The sequence below is a fragment of the Ascaphus truei genome, chromosome 12 (genome assembly GCF_040206685.1).
Source record: "Ascaphus truei isolate aAscTru1 chromosome 12, aAscTru1.hap1, whole genome shotgun sequence".
NCBI classification, from domain to species: domain Eukaryota; kingdom Metazoa; phylum Chordata; class Amphibia; order Anura; family Ascaphidae; genus Ascaphus; species Ascaphus truei.
In genome coordinates this window covers 29,853,544-29,875,117 of record NC_134494.1, presented here as the reverse complement: position 1 = coordinate 29,875,117, position 21,574 = coordinate 29,853,544, and the positions used below count along the sequence as shown (strand labels likewise).

Below are 21,574 nucleotides of genomic sequence, written 5' to 3'. Positions count from 1 at the left end.
CAGAAGCAAGGGAAGTGCAGTTTACAGAGCCCCTCGCCGTTTCCCCGGCACTTATTTTAAGTGCGTTAGTGTAGTGTGCGGGGCCTCTGTAAACCCGGCGCCCCCAGCAGACAATCTCGTGCCCCCCCAGTTTGCGCACCGCTGCTCTACATAGTATGCCAGATATGGCAATTGCTCCACTGGAAAATGATTTTCCTACAGGCTCTTGAAAATCCACCCCCAGCTTTAAAAAGGATGCTCAGCCCTCTTTAGAAGCCTTCACTTTTCCTGGAGCGGTTAAGAGATTACAGAGAAATGGAAAGCGTAATTATGAAGAGGGCTTGTCCATGGTAGACTAGGAGGGCATATGGCAAAAGGAGGACATAAGGAAAAGAAAGATAACATGGAGGGAAAGCAGACGATAAGAAAGGAGACTACTGGAACATGGAAAGATAGAGGATAGAGGGCAGAGGGAAGAGAGAACAGAGCCTCAGATACAGGAAAGAAAAAAATTAGTCAGGACACTAAGGAGGTGATCAAGTGACATATGAAAGAGAAAAAAAAAACTTTTCTACCCCAGGTAAAATACATTCTTGGCTGTTTCCTTTGATAGTGACAAGACAGTTTTTGGAGGAAGTCTTCCAAAAGTCTTTTCGTTATTGAGCTGAAATAAAGTTACATTATTTAGCCATGTAACGCTGTCTGTACCAAAAGTTGCCCAGAAAGCTGCCAAAAAGTATATAAACAACGCAGAACGCTTTAGATAGAACTCATATGTACATGAGGAAAACGTCCTTCAGTGATCACAGCTGCGGTTACATTTTTGTTTCAAAATTTTTTATTAGGCATTTGTACAATTACACATTTATACAGACATATCTTTGCCTAATAAGGTTTTTTTTTTTTTTTTTTTTAAAACATTGAAAAGCCTCAACATGCCTCCGATCCCTTTTAGTGGATCGAGCAGGGCAGGCGAGAGAAAGAGAAAAAGAAAAAGAGAGGGGAGGATGAGAGCCTTCTCCAATTCTGCGTAAATTTGCGTTGTAAGACCTTTTTGATGAGCTGTGTTCCTGCGCAGCCTTTCAAAACTAGTGAGAGGGGGAAATTCCAATGTTGGGGATAGGTTTTGAATAAAATGCCGAATCTGGAGATATTTGAACACATTTAGTTCTGCCATTTCATATTGTTTTTTAATCTTTGGTAGCCCAGGAACTGCCCTAAACTCTGCAGGTCGGCGATTGCTCTTATATTTTTTGCTGTGAATTGTTCAAATTGTCTGGGTTCACACCCAGGAGGAAATTTAGGATTTTCGAAAATTGGAGTGAGTTGGGAGTTGGTGGTTGTGAGTTTGTATTTAAATTTGGATTTCATCCAAATCTCCCACATATGCCTCATCGGTCCTAGTTTAAATTTACTAGTTTTCGTGTCTCCTTTGTTCAGGGACCAAAGGCATGCTGGTAGAGAAGGCGTGCCGGCGTATTGCGATTCTATATCTAACCAGGAATATTGGTCTGGATCGGCATTCCATACTACTGCCTGTCGTAGCTGGACGGCGTGATAGTATCGAATAATGTCTGGGACTCCCAGGCCCCCTCTCCCCCTTGAAGCAAGTAAAACTGACCTGGCGGTCCTGGGTTTTTTACCCTGCCAAATAAAATATTTGTTTCTGAATATTTTTCAATTCTGAGCCAAGGGTGTGGACCGGGAGGGTCTGGAAATAATATAACAATCTGGGGAGTATGTTCATTTTTACCGAGATCATTCTCCCGATCCATGATATTTCCCATTTGTTTAGGTCATATTTGATTTTTCGAAATAGGGCCGAGTAGTTGTGTTGGTACAGGGACTGGTAGCTCCTTGATACATTTACTCCCAAGTATTTTGATATATGAGGAGCTCCATAGATAGTTAAAGTTTAGCTTAAGTAGTTTCACCTCTGGCTCTGGTAGGTTTAAGTTTAGTGCTTCAGATGTATCACTATTGATTTTGTACCCTGATATTTTACCGAAGTCTATAAGTTCTTTTTGGAGATTAGGGAGAGATGTTTGAGGTTTGGAGAGCATTAGTATAATATCGTCTGCGAACAGGGATATTTTGTATTGTTTAGGTTCAATTTCTATTCCCTGGATGTTTGGACGCCAGGGGTTCTATGGTCAGAACAAAGAGAAGGGGGGATAGGGGGCATCCTTGTCTTGTGCCATTTTTAATTTTGAATCTCTGCAGGCTACCCCCTGGGAGTTTCACCATTGCCGATCGGTCTTGATAAAGTCTACGGACACCCTCTAGGTATGTGTCTTTGAAGCCAAATTTACGTAGGGTGTTGTCTAAAAGTAACCAATCAATTCTATCGAACGCCTTCTCTGCGTCTAGGCTTAGCAGTATTGCCTTGGTTCCTGTCAGGTGGACATGGTCTACTATATTGATTATCTTACGGGTGTTGTCTGAGGCTTGCCTGCCTGCGACAAACCCAACTTGGTCTGTATTTATAAGTCTTGGTAGGATAGGATTTAACCTATTCGCTAAAATTTTACTATACAACTTGAGGTCGTTGTTCAGGAGGGAGATTGGGCGATAGCTTCCACACTGCATCGGGTCTCTTCCATCTTTATGTATAATGGCTAGGTTGGCTAGAGACATTGAGGTAGGGATTGGGTTCACTTCCATGAAATGGTTGAACATTTTTAATAGATGTGTGGAAAGTATTGGTAGAAATCTCTTATAATAAACATTGGTGAACCCATCAGGACCAGGGGACTTAGATAACGTCAGCACTTTTACCGCCTCTTCCAATTCCTCTTTTGATATCTCAGCATTAAGCACTGCATTTTCCTCCTCTGTTAATGTGGGAAGGTGGCAGTTGTCCAAGTATCTTTTTATAGATTCTGATGCTGTTGGATCGAGGTGACTGTTTTTGGTTCTCAAATTATATAATTCGGTATAGAATTTAGTAAAATCTGCTGCTATTTTTTTGTCGCTATATTGTATCTCACCAGACCTATTTTTGATTGCCGTAATTTGAGATATATTCTGCACTCCTCTCAGTCTGCTCGCCAAGAGTCTGTCGGCCTTGTTACCCTTATCATAGTATTGTTGGTTGGCCCATTTGAGGGCCTTTTCTACGTCTTCTAGCTGGGCTTGCTTAAGTTTTAGTCTAGCTGTGGTTAAAGTTTTATAGATTTTTTTTTGATGGGTTGGTTTTATGAGATTGCTCTAGTGTGATAATGTTGTCTGTGAGTTCTTTGATCAGTTTTAGTTTGACCTTTTTCCTATGGGACGCTATAGAGATGAATTTACCTCTGATTGCTGCCTTATGGGCCTCCCAAAGGATCGCTGGGGAAGTGACTGATCCTGAATTAAAGAAAAAGTACTCCTTAAGTGATGTTTTGATCTCTTTCTCTATCTCGGGATGGTTCAATAAGGAATCATTTAATCTCCAGGAATAGGAAGTTGTTTTTACAAATGGTACAGAGAGGGTTAAGGTGATAGGGGCGTGGTCTGACCAGGTAATTGGGCCAATATCTGATTTAAGGGCGGCCTCCAGAACATTCTTGGTTACCAGAAAGTAGTCTATGCGAGAATAGGTCTGGTGGGGAGTTGAGTAAAAGGTGTAGTCCCGCTGACCCTGGTGTAGGGATCTCCAGATATCCACCAATGAGAAATCATTGATTATCCCCCTAAACCTTTTCCCAGTTTGTTGGGAGTGGGCTGTGTGGGGGCGGCCCGTTGCAGATGATTTGTCCTCGGCGGGATTTAGGACCATATTTAGGTCTCCGCCAATCAAAACCGACGACAGATATCCAGGGTCAACACCCTCGAGAACTGTTTTTAGAAATTCTGTTTGATTCTCGTTGGGGGCGTATATATTGATCAGTGCAATCGCCGAGCCTGCTAGGGAGCCGCATACCACTAAGCATCTACCCTCTGGATCCACAGTTGTTTGGCATGATTGAATGGTGTTCCCTGTCGGAGTAGAATAGCTACTCCCTTTTTCTTACTACTAAATGATGCGAAAAAGCTCACTGGGAACACTTTTTAAAATAAATTTGGGGGGTTTTGGGATGTGAAGTGCGTCTCCTGTAGGGGGGGGAGGGAGAGGGTGGGAGAGGGAGAGGGGGAGTTTACAGGAGAGGGGGGGGGAGGGGAGGAGGGGAGGGTCAAAGTCACATTTCAAGCCTTGGAGTATACATTTGGTGTACAATCTAGCACTATTGACGGGTTTTAAACATTTTGATAACCAGTGAGTGTACCTGCAGAAGTCACTATGCGTAGTGGATTCTGATTGTGGGGGTGGAGATGGGAAAGGGGAGGGGGGGGGGGGCGCGGAAGGGTGGGGGGGGAGGGAGTGTGGAAGGGTGGGAGGGGAGGGTGTGTGGTAGGGTGGGGGGGAGGAAAGTGTGTGGAGGGGGGGAAAGTGTGTGGATGGGTGGGGGGAAGTGTGTGGATGGGTGGGGGGAAGTGTGTGGAGGGGCGGGGGGGAGTGTGTGGAAGGGTGGGGGGAGGGCGAGAGGTGTGGAAGGGTGGGGGGAGGGGTGTGTGTGGGGGGAGGGGGGTGTATGGAAGGGTGGGGGTGTGTGGAAGGGTGGGGGGGGTGTGGAAGGGTGTGGAAGGGTGGGGGGGGTGTGGAAGGGTGGGGGTGTGGAAGGGTGGGGGGAGTGGAAGGGTGGGGGGTGTGGAAGGGTGGGGGAGGGGGTGTGGAAGGGTGGGGGGAGGGAGGGGTGTGGAAGGGTGGGGGGATGGGTGTGGGGAGTGGAAGGGTGGGGGGAGTGGAAGGGTGGGGGAGGGGGGGTGTGGAAGGGTGGGGGGAGGAGGTGTGGAAGGGTGGGGGGAGGGGGAGTGAGTGTGTGGAAGGGTGGGGGGAGGGTGTGTGTGTGGAAGGGTGGGGGGAAGCGTGGGAGGGGGGTGCGTGGAAGGGTAGGGGGGGAATGGGGTGGCATATGATACATGGTAACTTAACACTGTACACATTCTTGAACGTGGACTATAAATTATAACCTAAATCCCCATGACCAACAAAAACACTTTGGCTGAACCTGGTAACGGGCGGCTCAGAGTCTAAGGCATGGGAAGGATGTTGATCCAGGGATTAATCCGATTGCCAATTCTTGGAGTCAGGAAGGAATTAATTTTTCCCCTTAATGGGGTTTTTTGTTTGCCTTCCTCTGGATCAATAAGTATAGATATAGGATAAAGTATGTTGTCTAAATTTAGCATAGGTTGAACTTGATGGACCTACGTCTTTTTTCAACCTCATCTACTATGTAACTATGCAACACTGAATCGGGCCTTACGGATAAAACTGATTTGAGTGCGTTCCTTCTGCTTATACCAAGAGTGCTGCAGAATGCGATTATACCAAGAGTGCTGCAGAATGCGATTATACCAAGAGTGCTGCAGACAGAATGCATAGCTATAGCTCTTGCAAAGAGGTCACTCAGATAAACCCAAGATTAGGACCATGTGATCATTTTTTTATTTTATTATTATTTATATCTAGATATAAATCTAAGAGAAAAAATACTTGCTTGTGAAAATTAATTGGCACCATTTGAGATGGAAAGGTCTGCCTCATAATAAAAAAAAGGTACTGATCTGGCCTGCACGGAAGATATTGCACCTTCAGGTGCTTCATTTATAATTCGCCATCATTTAACATCTTCCTCCAGCATTATTTTTATGCTTTTTCTCTATGCACGCTGAACACAAAAAGTACCTTTATTCTGCAGCAGAAACAGTCAGCACAAAAACATTTCACACGGTCAGTCAAAATTGTACACAAGAAAGGAAATAAATAGGAGCCACAATGACTAAATAATGGTAGTTCTTAAGTGTAAATGCTGTTTTTCAGTCCCTGCAGAGAAGATGATCAATCTCTTTATATATGCTATTAACATGACAGTTAATGCTACTGCAGACACAATAATTATTCACACTGGCGAAATGTATTTCTAGACTGCAGTCCTTATCTCTGCCTTTTCTCTGCTATCTCTTATTTCCACCATCTAGCTGTGCCCGAATCTCTCTGCACCCCGGGAATCTCATTAAAAGTGTAATTGAAAAGGACAAACCAGTGGAACAATGGAATGAAAGGATGTTAAGGGTGAGAGGCTCCGTGAACTCTTGAACTGGTCCTCATTTTAGCGAGGGATTGGGGGGGGGGGGAAATCAATGAAGTATTTCTTGCCTCAACATTGCACGCAGTACTGCTGAATAATAATAATAATAGCTATTTAATATAGAATACACCGATATGTCTGCATCATTGTATAAAAGATTTCCGTTACAATATGGAGATGGAGCAGTGCAAGGATAGCAGCGCAGAGTGCAAGTCTCATTTCATGCAGCTCAACATTTCAGAGGCAGGACAAGTACAGAATAATCCCAATACACTGCTCCCTCCTGCCAACTAAGCAGAACGAGTAAACGCATAAAAGCAGACTCTCAAGAACAGATACCCATGGCACGTCATAGAAGAGGGCAGATCTGGATACAAACAATGTATTGTTACTCAAAAGTTTTATTAAAGGGAACTTTTCTTTTTTCTTCAGTTTACATTATTGAGCTAGTAGACAATACCAGCCTTACAGTTCTAAATAGAAACACTTTCATGGTCAGCAATTGCAAAACATGTACATTGAAAAAAATGTAGGCTGACCCCAGCAGCAGTGTCTATCTGGACAGTGATGTGAATGGCTAACCTGTATTAGCCATTCTGATTTGCTATTAGTTTTGTGTATGTGTGATTGGCTAACATCTTATACTGGTATCCTCCTCTTACTCCCAGATAGTAAGAAGCTGGATACCAACACAAAAGTTTGAATGTTCACATTTCCCACACTGAACAGTATAACATCTACAGCATCTGTGTGTAAAAATACTCCATTGTGTTTGCGAGGAGCCAATATTGCTGCTTAAAAACAGCCTGCTCCTTGCGCTAGAACAGCAGCAAAGCCAGCTCAGCTGAAATCACTTAGCGTGACATGGGTCTATCCAAGTGTGGCTGACTGCCAAATAGACACAAAATGTAGGAAAGCATTGTGCCTTCTATCCAAAATCAATATTAGGCTATCAGGACCTGCACACCTGCTACGGACTCAAGAAATTAAAGTCTCAGCATAGAGAGAAGATCCATGTCTTCAAAACAGAGATAGGTGGCAACCAATGAGATTGTTGGTTTGACTATTAAGTATACATGTACTGTAACACAATTATCATTGCTTAGTTAAGAGAGGTTGGGCTTAAGTGAATGCAGCAGGCTTCTTTTAACCCACAGATGGACCAGCTGAACATATTTGTATGTCAAAGACAAATTTCCTCTTATTCGCCACACTAGTCTCTTAGCTGAATCTTTCAAAACTTTTATACAACAGAATTCATATCAAACACACAACTTTTGGAGGGACCCCCATCCTCCGGTATTATATGTGTCAGGAAGGATTTATTGGCTGCTATATACAGTTATTGTTTTCCTTTTGCCTCAGACTAAATAATGTAAGAGCCGCAAACACAACTATCACCATGAAGCCCGAGCTTGCTTAACTGAACTGCACAACGTTATTTTGTTAAAAGGTCCACAGTGCAGCGAATGTTAATTACTATTGATCACCCAGTTATTTATTACAGTAAAAACAAGTGATGGTTTGAAACAATACCATACTAATCTAAAGTTTACACTTAAAGATGTGAACTAAAACAATATCAGGTAATGCATGAGAGAGACACAAATGTAGTGAATCTCAGACATCTCCGCGGAATGTGTGTAACTTTAGCTGCATGTTGTATAGTTGGTGCATGCGTTCTGAACTTGCAGTGTTTAGGTGGTTACACAAAGCCATGTGCCGGGGCGCCAAAGCATTTTCCAGCACTTCACCTACCGTACAATGTCCATCGTCTGGTAAATAATTTCCGATTGATCAACTCCAATCACTCTCTTGGCACCTGCTTTTGCTGCAAACAATGAAAGGATGCCCGTCCCACAGCCTACATCCAGTACGACCTGGATAACAGAAGACCATATCACTAGTGCAAAACATTCTCAGACTAAATCTCATCTTCCACGAGGTATTTGGCCCCCATTGCTAGCAGCACAAAGTAAAGTACATTGTTCTACAAATGAGACGTACACATACTCTGCGTGCGTTGAATCTCATTGGATCAGTATCCCGGGAGACATTTCATACAGAAATTCCAGCCATGTAAAAGTACTGTACGTACAATGAATAAATTATACCAAAAATCACCAGCACAATGGATCTACGAATGATCATAAGCTCAGCATTGTAGTAAGCAGAATGTGTGTGTGTGTGTGTGTGTGTGTGTGTGTGTGTGTGTGTGTGTGTGTGTGTGTATCAACTACAGGAAGTGTGAACATGATTTATTATTCTTTTTAACATTTCCTTTAATTATACATTTTTACAAGTTGCATCATTTGACGGTGATCAAAATTTCCGACTTCTTCATAAATAACCACCCGAGGCTTTTTTTAGTTGTATTTTTTTTTTTAGAATATATTTCAGTGTTTATCAGGTTATTTTTGATTTATTTATTTTTGATTTACTTTTGACCATAATCTGACTCCCGAGCCATTTTCTCTGATCAATGAAGTGGGATGTGAACATCGCTGTGCTAACACGTGAAATTACAGAAGAGCCGTACACTACTTTCCATGATCCCACCTGGTGTCTGGTACTGAAAGGGTTAGTCAGGAGAGGGGGAAATGACTCCACACTCCTGGAAAGCGAGAACTCATCATTGCATTGCAGTTCATTACAGGACACCGAGATGAAATACAACTGGGAAGCTATTGTTGCAATTCCCTGGGAATTGCTGGGCTGTTATCTTGTGCGCTTGTTATTGAGCATTGCAGCAAGCGAACTGCGGATTAGGTTGGGAAAGCAGAAGCAGATGACACCACAGCTCTGCATAGCTGGAGGTTTGTTTGTTTAATGCATTGGACGGAGTTCATGAACATTACTTAAACATCTAACCACCAACACACATGGAAGAGCTCATCTGGAAGTTGATGGGAGCCATAGTTTATTACTGGGTCTAGGAACAGAACGCTTCTCCGTTTGCTTTACTGCTAATGCAGTCCGGCCTGTGTGTGTCCGCATTTATTCTGCACCATAAACAGACAATTGAAACACAGCACCTTAAGTACGACTGAATTGTAAACTATGGACTTGTGATTTCTTTCCCTTAAGTATTAGCAATGCTGAAGCCAAAAAGGAGGTGCGGGTTTGCGCCTCAAAAATAACCGTGTTGCTCTCATCTGCAGTTTTGCCTCGAAGGTGCAAACTGCACCCAAAATTAACATTGAGGTCAAATAAAAATTATACCCTAAATGTTTTTGTCCCCCAAAAAATCTTAACATCTAGTGATGGACAGTGAGGTTGCCACAGAGGCCGCAATAATAATAATAATTTAAAAAGAAGGAAATCACTTAAAAAAAAAAAAAGTAGTGGGTGTGCTAAGCACACGCTTTATAAGTGAAACTTGTGTGTGTTTTGGCAGTGTCAAAAGTGTTTCATGCCATAAATATCATAAACATGAAAATACAATTTGATTGATAAAATACAGTGAAGTTTGATTGTGAAAGCACATGTTCGGCACATACCCCTTATATTTGTATGTGTGTGTGTGTCAGTGTATGTGTATGTGTGTATGTGTGTATGTGTGTGTGTGTGTGTGTGTGTGTGTGTGTGTGTGAGTGTATGTGTGTGTGTGTGTGTGTGTATGTGTGTGTATGTGTATGTGTATGTGTGTATGTGTGTGTGTATGTGTGTGTGTATGTGTGTATGTGTGTGTATGTGTGTATGTGTGTGTGTGTGTATCTATGTATGTGTGTATCTATGTATGTGTGTATCTATGTATGTGTGTATCTATGTATGTGTGTATCTATGTACGTATATATGTGTACATATATATGTGTACGTGTGTACGTATATATGTATGTGTACGTGTGTATATGTATGTGTACGTGTGTATATGTATGTGTGTGTGTGTGTGTGTGTGTATATGTATATTTATGTGTGTGTATTAGTATGTGTGTGTGTGTGTGTGTGTGTGTGTATGTATGTGTATGTGTGTGTGTGTCTGTATATGTGGTCATATCAGACAGGGACATAGACTGCTTTTCTGGGGCCCAGGACAATAGTTTCCATTGCTTCCCCCCCCCCCCCACCCCAGTGTCAGTTGTCTCTGCGAGACTCCCCCTCTCTCCCACCCCCATATCTCCCCCTCACCCGCAAACATAATACTCCCTACACATCACACCTCCCACCACCCTTTGCTCCTCACATCACCCTCTCCCCCCCTCTGCTCCTCACATCACCCCCCCCTCTGCTCCTCACAGCACCCTCTCCCCCCTTTGCTCCTCACATCACCCTCTCCCCCCCTGCACCTCACATCACGCATCAATCACCCCCTTTCTGTACCCTGCCTTCAAGCCTCCGAACTTTCGGCGCGGGGGCGGGGCCTACACAGGAGGCTGGCCGCAACAGCAGTGGAGACCTGCTGCAGGGGGGGGGGGGGGGGGATGCTGGGGCCCGGTACCCATGAGCAGAGCTGTCTGCCCCATGGCATCTGGAGGCCGACCAGATGTCAGGTAACTGCCAGCGCCGGCCTGTACTCCGGGGCCTGGGGGGAGGGCGAGAGGGTGTCATGCTGCTGCATATGCGCAGAATACAAATCTGCACATGCGCAGTCAGTCCCGTCATTTTTTTGGGGACAATTTGCAGGTTTCCCCCCCGCAAATTTAAAAACAAATAACACACACACACACACACACACACACACACACACACACACACACACACACACACACACACACACACACACACACACACACACACACACACACACACACACACACACACACACACACACACACACACACACACACACACACAGAGTAAAGAATAATTGTGGCAAATAAAATGAAAGAACTTTAATATCAAAAATAATTCCATGTTGATGTGCCCCAGTCGGACCGCATGGGGCTACACATATGGCCCCGACCACTGTCCTCACCCCCCGGTGCAGAGAGAGCTGGCACGTGGCTGCCACGGATCAGAGCTTCTCCCCGCTCCCACTGGTTTGCAGTTTTGGGGAGCACGCGTGCTCAACACTAGTTCTGAGAATAGGAAGAGGAGCAGGACAGGAGTAATGACCGGAGGAGAGTGCAACGGGAGGTACAGTCCTCCATGTCCCCCACTTGCGCTCTCTTTACCCCCTTTATGTCGCTCTCTGCACCCCCACCCCTTTATATCTCCATCTGTTTTTACTCACCTTTGTCGCTTATTCAACCCCCCCCCCCCTTATAACGCACTTTTTCTCGCTCTGATTCCCCCTCCCCCTTTACATAGCTGTATCTTTCCCCACTATGTCGCTCTCCTCCCATCCCCCTTTACGTCACTTCCCCCTCACACGGCTCCATCCCGTTCACCTCGCTTCCCCCCCTTTTTACGTGGCCCTCTCACCCCACCTTTGTCTCTGTCTCCCTCCCATGTCGCTCTCTCCACCTCCACCTTAGACGTCGCTCTCTCCCCGTGCCGCTCTCTCCACCTCCCTTTTACGTTGCACTCCCCCCCATTGACCCTCCCATCGCCCCCCCTCCGTTGTACCTCGCGCGTTCTCCCTCCCATGTCGCGCGCTCTCCCTCCCCCTCCATTGTACATCGCGCTCTCCCCCCTCCCTTTTACGTCGCACTCTCCCCCCCCTCCCTTTTATGTCGCTCATTTTCCCCTGTGACAGAGGATGGGGTCTCCGTGCTCCTCATTATTATTATTATTATTATTATCATCATCATCATCATCTCGCCCCTATTCCCTCACATCTCCTTTGCACCCTCTCTGGCACACTAAGCACCACCCTAACTCACCTTTTTAACCTCGCCTCTGGCACATTCCCATCTTCTTTCAAACTCGTACGCCCATTCTCAAGAAACAGTCACTTGACTCATTTTCCCCCTCTAACTACCGCCCTCTCTCTTCTCTCCAAGCTATGCGAGTGACTTGTATCCAACCGCCGGACTCCCTCTCTCTTCCAACTACCTGCTTGTCTCTTTATAGTCTAGTTTCCGATCTTTATACTACATTGAGACAGCACTCAAAGTGACCAATGACAGTTAAATCTAAGGGTAATTTCTCCATACTAATTCACCTGGATCTCTCTGCTGCCTTAGACACTGTCGATGACTCCCTTCTCCTAAATATTCTCCACTCCACTGGCCTCGGTGAGGCAGCCTTCTCCTGGCTCACGTTCTACCTACTCAACCACTCCTAAAGAGTTTCCTTCTCTGGTGTCTCGTCCTCTTCACTCCCTCTTTCTGTTGTAGTCCCACAAGGCTCTGTCCTTGGCTCTCTGCTCTTCTCAATCTACACCACCTCTCGTGGTGTTGGTGAACGAATACAATCTTTTATCTTTCAGTAACATTTTTATGCTGAAGACACCCAAATCTCTCTCTCCTCCCTTGACCTCTCCCCCTCTTTCCTGTCCCGTGTCCCTCTGCAATCTCCTCCTGGATGTCTCACCGCTACCTGAAGCTAAACATGTCCGAAAGAGAATTAATATTCTTTCCCCCTTCCACTGTCACCACTACACCAACACTCTCCCTTACCGTCAATAACACCACAATCTCCTCAACACCTCAAGCCCGTTGTCTAGCGGTCATCGTTGGCTCTGATCTCTCCTTCATTCCTCACATTGAGTCCCTCACGATGTCCTGCCATCTCCACCTACGAACTATCGCCAAGATACTCCCTTTTCTCACTGATGGTGCAACTAAAATCCTAAACCACTCATGTCCCGCCTCGATTACGGCAACATTCTCTTAGTTGGCATTCCCCTTATCCGCCTCAACTCGAAACCATCCAAAATGCTGCTGCCAGACTCGTCTACTTCACTCCACAACGCATATTCCTACACTGGCTTCCCATAGCCTCTAGAATTAAATTAAAAACCTTAGTAATGACTTTCAAAGGTCTCAACACCACCCACCGTTACATCTCAGCCCTCATCCACACATACCTACACGCCCCCTACGTTCTGCCCACGACATCAGCCTTTCCTTCCACCTTATGACCTCCTCTCACTCCTGCCTGCAAGACGTCTCCCGTGCTGCCCCCTTCTCTGGAATTCCCTACCACGTACTATCAGACTCTCCCCCAGCTTTCAGATGTTTAAAAACTCCCTGAAAACTCACCTTCTCAATCAAGCCTACCTCCAACATCCACCTTCCCCCCCCCCCCCAACCAGACCAGTTGTGTGGCTGGACCAATATTCCTCCCGCCTCCCCCCACCCCCAAAAAAGAACCTTAATAGCTTCATCTGTCAGACTGGGCCATATTCTCACCCGAGCCGCACCTTATCCCACAATGACCTTACCTGCTTGTTTCAACATTGTCCCTCCTTCCCTCTATATAGAAAGCCCTCACGAGCAGGGTCCTCATTACCTCACTCTCTGTTTGTGCAGGTTTGTCCTCACCTGAATGCAACTGTTAATGTAATATACGCAACTCTGTATCCCCATTGTACCGCGCTGCGGAATATGTTGACGCTTCACAAACAATAATAATAATATTCAATCAGACAATATCCGCCCTGCCCTAAATGACCATGCCACAAAGAGAAAAGAAGTATATTGATATTACATAGCAGCGAGTATTGCTAATTACCGCGAAACCTTCTGAGGTCGCCAGTTTTGTAGATTGCAAAAAAGTATAGGTTTAAACCCGGTAACCCACTCGGTCCCAGGGGAGCCTGTAATATTAACCACTGTTAACAACAGCTCCATTGGGCCAGAAGATGTTAAAAGCAGTGCGGACATACTCTGCACTGCTGTTTACTGCCGCCTTTTTATTTCCAGGGAGATTTTTTTTTAAATGCAATAAGAATGACTGCTTTAGAAAACAGATTTCGTTTTACAGGGGAAGAAAAAAAAGAAAAAAGAAGAAGTAGGTTTAAGTTAGCAGTGTCATATCCATGAATGATATGGACCAAGCAAAGAACAATCGTAGCAATGATCCGTGCTAGTGTTATCAGCGCTCCACACCCTCCGGCGGCTGACTAACACTCTCTTGTGTAAAACAACTCAAGCATATTAAATCAAGAGCTGTCAACGTGATGTTCAGAGCTGCTCGGATCTGACCCAGGACTGCTGCGTTGGAGCCTGCTTCTGCATAACAAGTTACCGCGTGGAGACAAGCGGCTGTCTTCTCTTACCTTGTCCTTGAAGATATGTGGGTTTTGGTATATGAAGTCTCGGTACCCTTCTGTCCGCACTGCGTCCTAGCAATATCAAAAAAAAATAAGGAAAGTAGTTCAATTTAACTTTTGATGAGAGACAACGCTGCAAACACAAGATTTACACACCCGGATGTCAGAATACATCATGGTTATTGTGTTTGAACATAACAAAACTTTACACACTTGGCGGGTTAAGAAAATTGCAGCAATAAGTAGCAGAGGGCTGCCAATAGAATTAATAGCGTCAACAAAAACGACAAGCTTTACGTAAGCAGCAAGATGTTACATTGTACATGACCACCGAGAACATTTTTGCAATCCGGGAATAAAACACATTAACGGTCAGATCAGGATTCTAGGTGCAATCCTTAAAATGTCTGAAAACAGAGCGAAGATAAATATTGATCATTTCTCTTTATAAAATGACAAAATATTGAATTTGTGCCCAACATCTGTATCTTCTATTTATTTATAAAAATGTTTTACCAGGAAGTAATACATTGAGAGTTACCGCTCGTTTTCCAGTATGTCCTGGGCACAGAGTTATAAAAGTACATGGTTACATTAAAAGAGCAGAGGTTATACAGTAAATTCACAGATGTTTCATGGACAGATAGCGTTGGGAAATTGGGTACAGGGGATAAAAGGCTTTTGAGTTTCACGTATCTTAACGCTGAGTTGCAGGCCACCGACAGTGAAGGGGTTAAAGGGGGATTTAATTTTTTTTAATCAAGTATCTTTTTGTTCAAATGTAATCGAGTATGTTTTGTAGGATCTGACACTCAATTATTTGTACAAGGACAGGGAACGAAACTCTTAATTACACGCAACGATTTGTACTCTTCTTAGAGAGAGCACGTCAAAAAAAAAAACATTTCACACGAGGCTCACGTCTTCTAGATGTCAGATTTTCTATTCCGATTGTACTCTTCCCGTCATCGTCACTAAATGATCTCCAGTGGTAATTAAAGCTAATACAATGCAAATTGAGTTTGTTATCTCAAGCGTGAAGCACTGCATAGGTAATCCATTAAAATGACAGATGCGGGATACGACCATTTCTTTAGAGAAACCCATTTTTTGTTGCTAGGTTTATATTTTTTTGATTACGTGTACATACATCTAAAATGTGCAGTTTTTACTCAAAATGCTATTCCCCCCCCCCCCCCGCCAGTCCCTCAATGTAGTCTGTTGCAGATTCCCGCAGTCGTTTTCATGATTCAAGTGAAGGCAAATCACAGAGGTCAGGAAGTTGTGAGATCCTGAACAGGAGATGCGACCAGAGGATGGTAGCTTGCCAATGCCGCCGGTTCTGAAGGCAGGCAATATGCGGAGGACATGCGTGTAAAAGCAAGGCAACCCGATGGTTGCAGAAAGGCTCATTTATACCATATAAATAAGGCGGATAAGGCCACACAACGTTTCGGGGGTCTTTGGCCCCCTTCGTCAGGTGGAGGACTCGAAGGGAAGTGCATAGCAGACATTCGGTACCTTGCCACAAGCAGACAGACATTCTGAAGAGGACGTGTGCCTGTGTTTCTAGCCGTTTGCGAGACTGGTTTTAAAACAGCCAAGTAACGCTGCAGCACCCCGCCAATTTTTTTTATCTTACTCTAACACAGGGGTGCACCAACTTCCAGCGCTGCGCCCACCCCTGCCTGCTCTCCCCCTGGGTCGCACCCCCCGCCTTACCTCTATTGCGGTGTCAAATGAGGACACAGTCATGTGACGTCACATGACCCCGCGGCGTCATTTGATTCCGCATTGCCATGGGGACGCTTGGACTGAAGACTGGTGGGTTTACAGAGGCTTCACGTTGAACCGCCGCGCCCCCCCAAAAAACACTTGCGCCCCCCAGTTTGCGTACCCCTGCTCTAACACACTTGTTCTCAAATGGAAGACCCTGAAGCACTGGTTGCCCCTACAGACTGCAGCAGGGGTCAACAAAGCCTTAAAAAAAAAAATCACAGCTCTAAACCATATATCTCAACTGAACGGCTAATTTTGAAATCCACGCCCAGTGTGTTTTAAGTAGATGTTACATGGAAACCACTCGCTCATCCCACTTTTAAATAGCAGGTCTTGTTAAGCACCTGTGAGTGACCAGTCTATTAAGACATTTCTCCCTCCATTAGAGAGGGTAGGAGAGCGTCTGCAGGTAGTGTTAGGACCGGAGAAAAGGATATACCATACATTGGCGTAGTTACAGGGTGAAAGCTACTTTGGCTAAAGAATGACCCTTACTTGTGAGAAGACAGAAGTATTTAACTATAATTTGTCATATTGGAATTCGCATTGGGGCTGCTTTTGTTTTGTTGTATACATGGAGGTCACAAACCCAGTAACACACCCTTTTGACACAAGTATATAGGGTGTGGTGGGTTTGAGTTCTGAGCTTACAGGGGTTGTGTGCGAGATGTTGCGTGTATATATAAATAAGGGGATGATCAGAGCTAAAGGTAAAATGTTAAGACGTTAAGTTGCTTATTTAAGGCCACACCATCACTAGGGATAAGCTTTGTTACTACGATGCTATTGAGGCATTGCATATAAGCGCATACGTGTCTGGGCAGACATTGTGGGCCAAGTAGTTCTCATCTGCCACCAGATTCTATGCTTACAATCAATCTTAGTTATATAAAAAACACAGGTGTGATAACACATGTTTATACTTTGCAATAGGTTTCGCAACAACTTTTTGTTAGAGGCCAGGGATTTAAAGAACGGAAAACAATGATCTGATTTCTACCTTTCATTCTATATTCCAGGGTTGGTCAAACTCAGTCCTCCAGAAACCCCCAACAGGTCAGGTTTTAAGGATATCCCTGCTTCCGCACAGGTGGCTCAATCAGTGGCGCAGACACACTGGCTGTCCTACCTGAAGCTGGGATCTCCCTAAATGCGGTCCTGTTGTTGGCCCTTGAGGACTGGAGTTGAGCAGTGCCCACATACACACAGAAAGTATGTTGTATAGACCGCACTACCTTGCGTGTTTGTAATACCGATATAAGTAATTAGACTGTAAGCTCCTCGGGGCAGGGACTCCTCTTCCTTAATGTTACTTTTATGTCTAAAGCACTTAGGAGGATTCCCTGGTATTAGGCCACTGCATAGTATCCCAGCATTACGGGCCGTCTGACATTGTATGGTAGGGTAGTAGACTCCCACTTGATGACAGTCATTAGATCACCACGGCAACGCAGGGTTTAAAAGGCAGGCCTATTCAGGGCACCTCCCACACCCGAAGAAGTTCCGTTGTCTTGGAACGAAACGCGAGTCGGGATGACGTCATAGCGACGTCGGGTGTACTGCAGACTCACAGGAGTTTGTTCATGGTCGGCTGTAACAGTAACTTGACAGTTAAACTTTGATGTGGATCCCACTAGCAAATGATAGGGACTATTAGGTCTATTTATCCTGTGTTGGTCAGTTCTGACTACGAGTGAATGCGGAGCTATTCCTATACAACAGGAAGTGTCTGTCGGTATATTACTATATCGGGTGGCTGTAAGTAGACTGGGCTGTGCATACACTCGGCTGTACTACTATACTGGTCACTAGGGCTCTTTAATCAGCTTACACTTACCTAATAGCAACGCTTATCACCAGATAGTTTTTCTGGGGTTCCCCTCTGTCTGGGATTGCACTGAGCTTATTTGTGCAGGCACTCATGCCATGCGTCCCGCAAGGCTCTGTTCTGGGGCCCCTACTCTTCTCAGTGTTCATCAACGATCTTCCCACAGCTTGTCAGGAAGCCTCAATACACATGTATGCAGATGACACAATCCTATATGCACACAGCCATAGCCTCTCCGACCTTCAACACATACTTCAGTCTGACTTTTTCAAACTCGAAAACTGGATTTCCCAAAACAAACTGTTTATAAACACTGACAAGACTGTAACAATGGTGTTTGGGACCAAGACTAAATTTTTAAAGCTTCCAGCGACTGAGCTCCAGATTACAACCAACACTAACACCACACTAACTCCTGTTACTAGTTTTAAATACCTGGGCATATGGTTTGACTCCCACTTAACATTCGGGATGCACATTAATACCCTGACAACCAAGACCTATGTCAAACTAGGGGTACTTTATAGGAACAAATCCTCCCTAAGTCTCCTGGTCAGAAAACGTATCGCATAGCAGATGCGAATGCCAATTATTGACTATGGAGACATAGTATATGGCTCGGCTCCTCAAACCCACCGTAGCAAACTTAACACCCTCTACAACTCAATTTGTCGTTTTGTTCTCCAATGCAACAACAACACACATCACTGCGAAATGCTCAAAGAACTAGATTGGTCATCACTCGAGTCTAGGCGCAAAGTTCACCTTTCCTGTCTTGCCTTCAAATTCTTTATGGGCCAGCTACCCAGCTACCTGAACAAGCTCCTCACCCCTACCACATGCAGCACCTATCACCTGAGATCAGACTCCAAAAGACTGTTCATGGTCCCAAGGCTCAACAAAGTATCCGGCCGCTCCTTCTCTTATCGTGCACCCCAAAACTGGAACAACCTACCGGAGACTCTTACATCCACCACCAGTCTAAGTTCTTTCAAATCTAAGGCTGTCACACATTTTAATGTGGTCTGCAATTGTTTCATACACCCATAATACAAATTATCTTTAACTGTGCATGCAATATCTTGTATATAATGTATACCCTGCTCATTATGTAACTGTATTTGTAAACATGTATTATTTGTCTTAACTCTGTGCCCAGGACATACTTGAAAACGAGAGGTAACTCTCAATGTAATACTTCCTGGTAAAATATTTTATAAATAAAATAAAAGAAATGTGCAACACAAAGGCATAGCTATACAGTGTCAATTGAGCTAGTGCTACCTGATACCATTGTATCTCATCGCTCCACAGGATTGCTGTGTATTTGTGTAATTACCCTTTAGGGACTTAACACAGTATCTGTACACAGTGCAACTATGTGATAGTGCTATGTGATACATGTTCACATCTAACTGCAAGTTACATCCAGCATGAATGGACACTTAAAGGTATACACCTATGCCATTTGACCACAAGAGAAATCCATATTTAGGATTTCCTTAGTACATCGCTTTAGGTTTTAACTTTTTTCTATGTTTACCCCCAAAAATATATCAATAAATAATTTATTATTTTTATACAGTAGAGTTGAGTGCATCACTTAGGGATCGTTTCTCTTCCCCTCCTATACATATGCATTATCCCTGATAGCACCTCTCTAGTAAGTCATTTATTCTGAGCTGAGCAGGATTCTCCCCCCCCACCCCCCACCTCCTAAAGCACTTATTCCCATGATCTGTTATTTATTTGATTACCACATGTATTACTACTGTGAAGCGCTATGTACATTAATGGCGCTATATAAATAAAGACTTACAATACAAGTACACTGTGGGTGTTCTATAGTGCCCACATACACTTTCAGACTTGTGAATAAAGCACACTACAGGAGTCCATTTATTAAATTGCGAGATTGCCGATCGGGGCGCAGATTTTTCCATTCAAGTCAACAGGAGTATCTATGAGATAATGCTCCGATGGACCAACATCGCAATTTAATGAATGACCCCCCCCTTGGGGGCTTATTCTATATGCGCTGAAGCCAACGATCAGGCTGGTCTGGGGCAAAAATTCCCTATTAACTTCAAATGAGACTTTCGTTAGAAGACGAGCTGCTTCAGCGTAGCTAGAACAAGCCCCTTCTCTTGGTGCGGCCACCCCTTGAGAAAGAATTGATGAACAGAAAGCAGAAAACGAATAGCCTCGGACAGGCAGCGGGCGTGCAAAATCTGAGGGCAGGAATGCAAGCATTTCATTGATTAAGTCAGAGTAATGCCACGGTTCAGGAAAGAAATGCTTTCCAGTTCGGTGCTCCCTCGATTGACGCCGACACCTTTGACTTTTGGCGGCGTCAGCAAATCTGACTGTTATAATGTAGCATTTTAACCAGCGCCGGCATATTAAAACCTCCGGGTCTGGAGAGAGTAAGGCGGCGACACTGGCAAGCAGGCAGCCCTTACACAATCTAGGATCTGAGCCTGCGTCTCTTTTTAAGTGCTGTTTTTGTAGCGCTTTATCTTCTAGGTCCCGGTGACATGACAAACCCATGCATGGCAGCGCAGGAACGGACCACAAAAACAGGACCTGTTTTAATGGGACAATGATCTTCAGTAGCAAAAACATATAGGGCATCTATGATTTGAGGGGGAAATGAAGGGAGCAACGCAACGATAGAACAGTGAATAACCTATATTTTCAACCAAAATATTTGAAATAAAAATCAATAACACCCAGTACAATGGGGGTAGTGGTTAGGGAATATAAGCGAATGTATAAGAAATAATACTGAAGCCCAGATGCACTAAGCTGCGTTTGGCTATTTAACCCAATGTTAACCTACAATAACGTTTGCGTCGACCGCAGCTTCTCCTTGATCCTTCAGCCGCATATCCCCATGAGTGCCGAAGGGATATCTTTAAAAGATGTCCTGTTTGGTGGCTCCTGAGGACATGAGTTTGGCCACCCCTGCATATTATAAGCATTCCTACCATATCCTGGAGCAGTGCTCAAAGACAGGCCACCAACAGGTCAGGATTTAAGGATATCCCCGCTCCAGCAAAGATGGCTCAATCAAAATGACAGAGCCACCTGTCTAAAGCAGGGATAGCTTTCAATGCGGTCCTGTTGGTGGCTCCTGAGGACTGGAGTTGAGCAGTGCCCACATACATCTCTTCCAGAATACTGCACACTAAGTGGCTCATTTATTAAATGGCGATAGTGTCGATCGGGGCACTATCGCACAGAATCTCCCATTAAAAGTCAGTAAGAGTTTCTCTGGGATAATGCCCCGATAGACCATCGCAGTTTAATGAATAACCCCCCATAGGGGCTTATTCTATATGTGTTGAAGCCACAGATCAGGCCAGTTTTGGCCACTGCGATCTCCATGAGTGACAGAGGGGTCACGGTACCATGTCCCCTCCTATGCCATGACCGCTTTTCCGAAGCAATCGCGTGACCGCTTAGCGCAGAACACAATCATCCTCACAACAAACGAGCAAATAGATGAAGCTGCTACGTCTTGGGGCCCATTGGAGTGCCAGACCCCATGATATAGTAGTTACACCTTTGGGCACGGATATATACACAAAGATGTGTGTGTTCCTTTTGAGGGCTCAAGGGCAGTCCCCTTAAGTATATCATGTTGCCTATCACTGCTCCGGATCCTGAAATATGGATTTTTAGGGATGTCAATAGGATATGGAAATGACTCCTATTTGCATATCTTCCAGGTATCTCAGGGGTGCCCATTATTTGTATCTCATCACGTGT

General features: G+C 44.6%; 1 protein-coding gene across 2 annotated transcripts in view; it reads right to left on the bottom strand.

The window, feature by feature from the left end:
- PRMT3 (protein arginine methyltransferase 3) overlaps positions 1–21,574 on the bottom strand; it is a 105,684-nt gene that overhangs the window by 59,163 nt on the left and 24,947 nt on the right. For both annotated transcript variants that reach the window (XM_075567197.1, XM_075567198.1), the window contains exons 8-9: positions 14,200–14,265; positions 7,851–7,972 (exon numbers count right to left, since the gene is read on the bottom strand). In XM_075567197.1, coding sequence (XP_075423312.1) covers positions 7,851–7,972; positions 14,200–14,265 — 188 coding nt within the window. The remainder of the gene's footprint in view (positions 1–7,850; positions 7,973–14,199; positions 14,266–21,574) is intronic.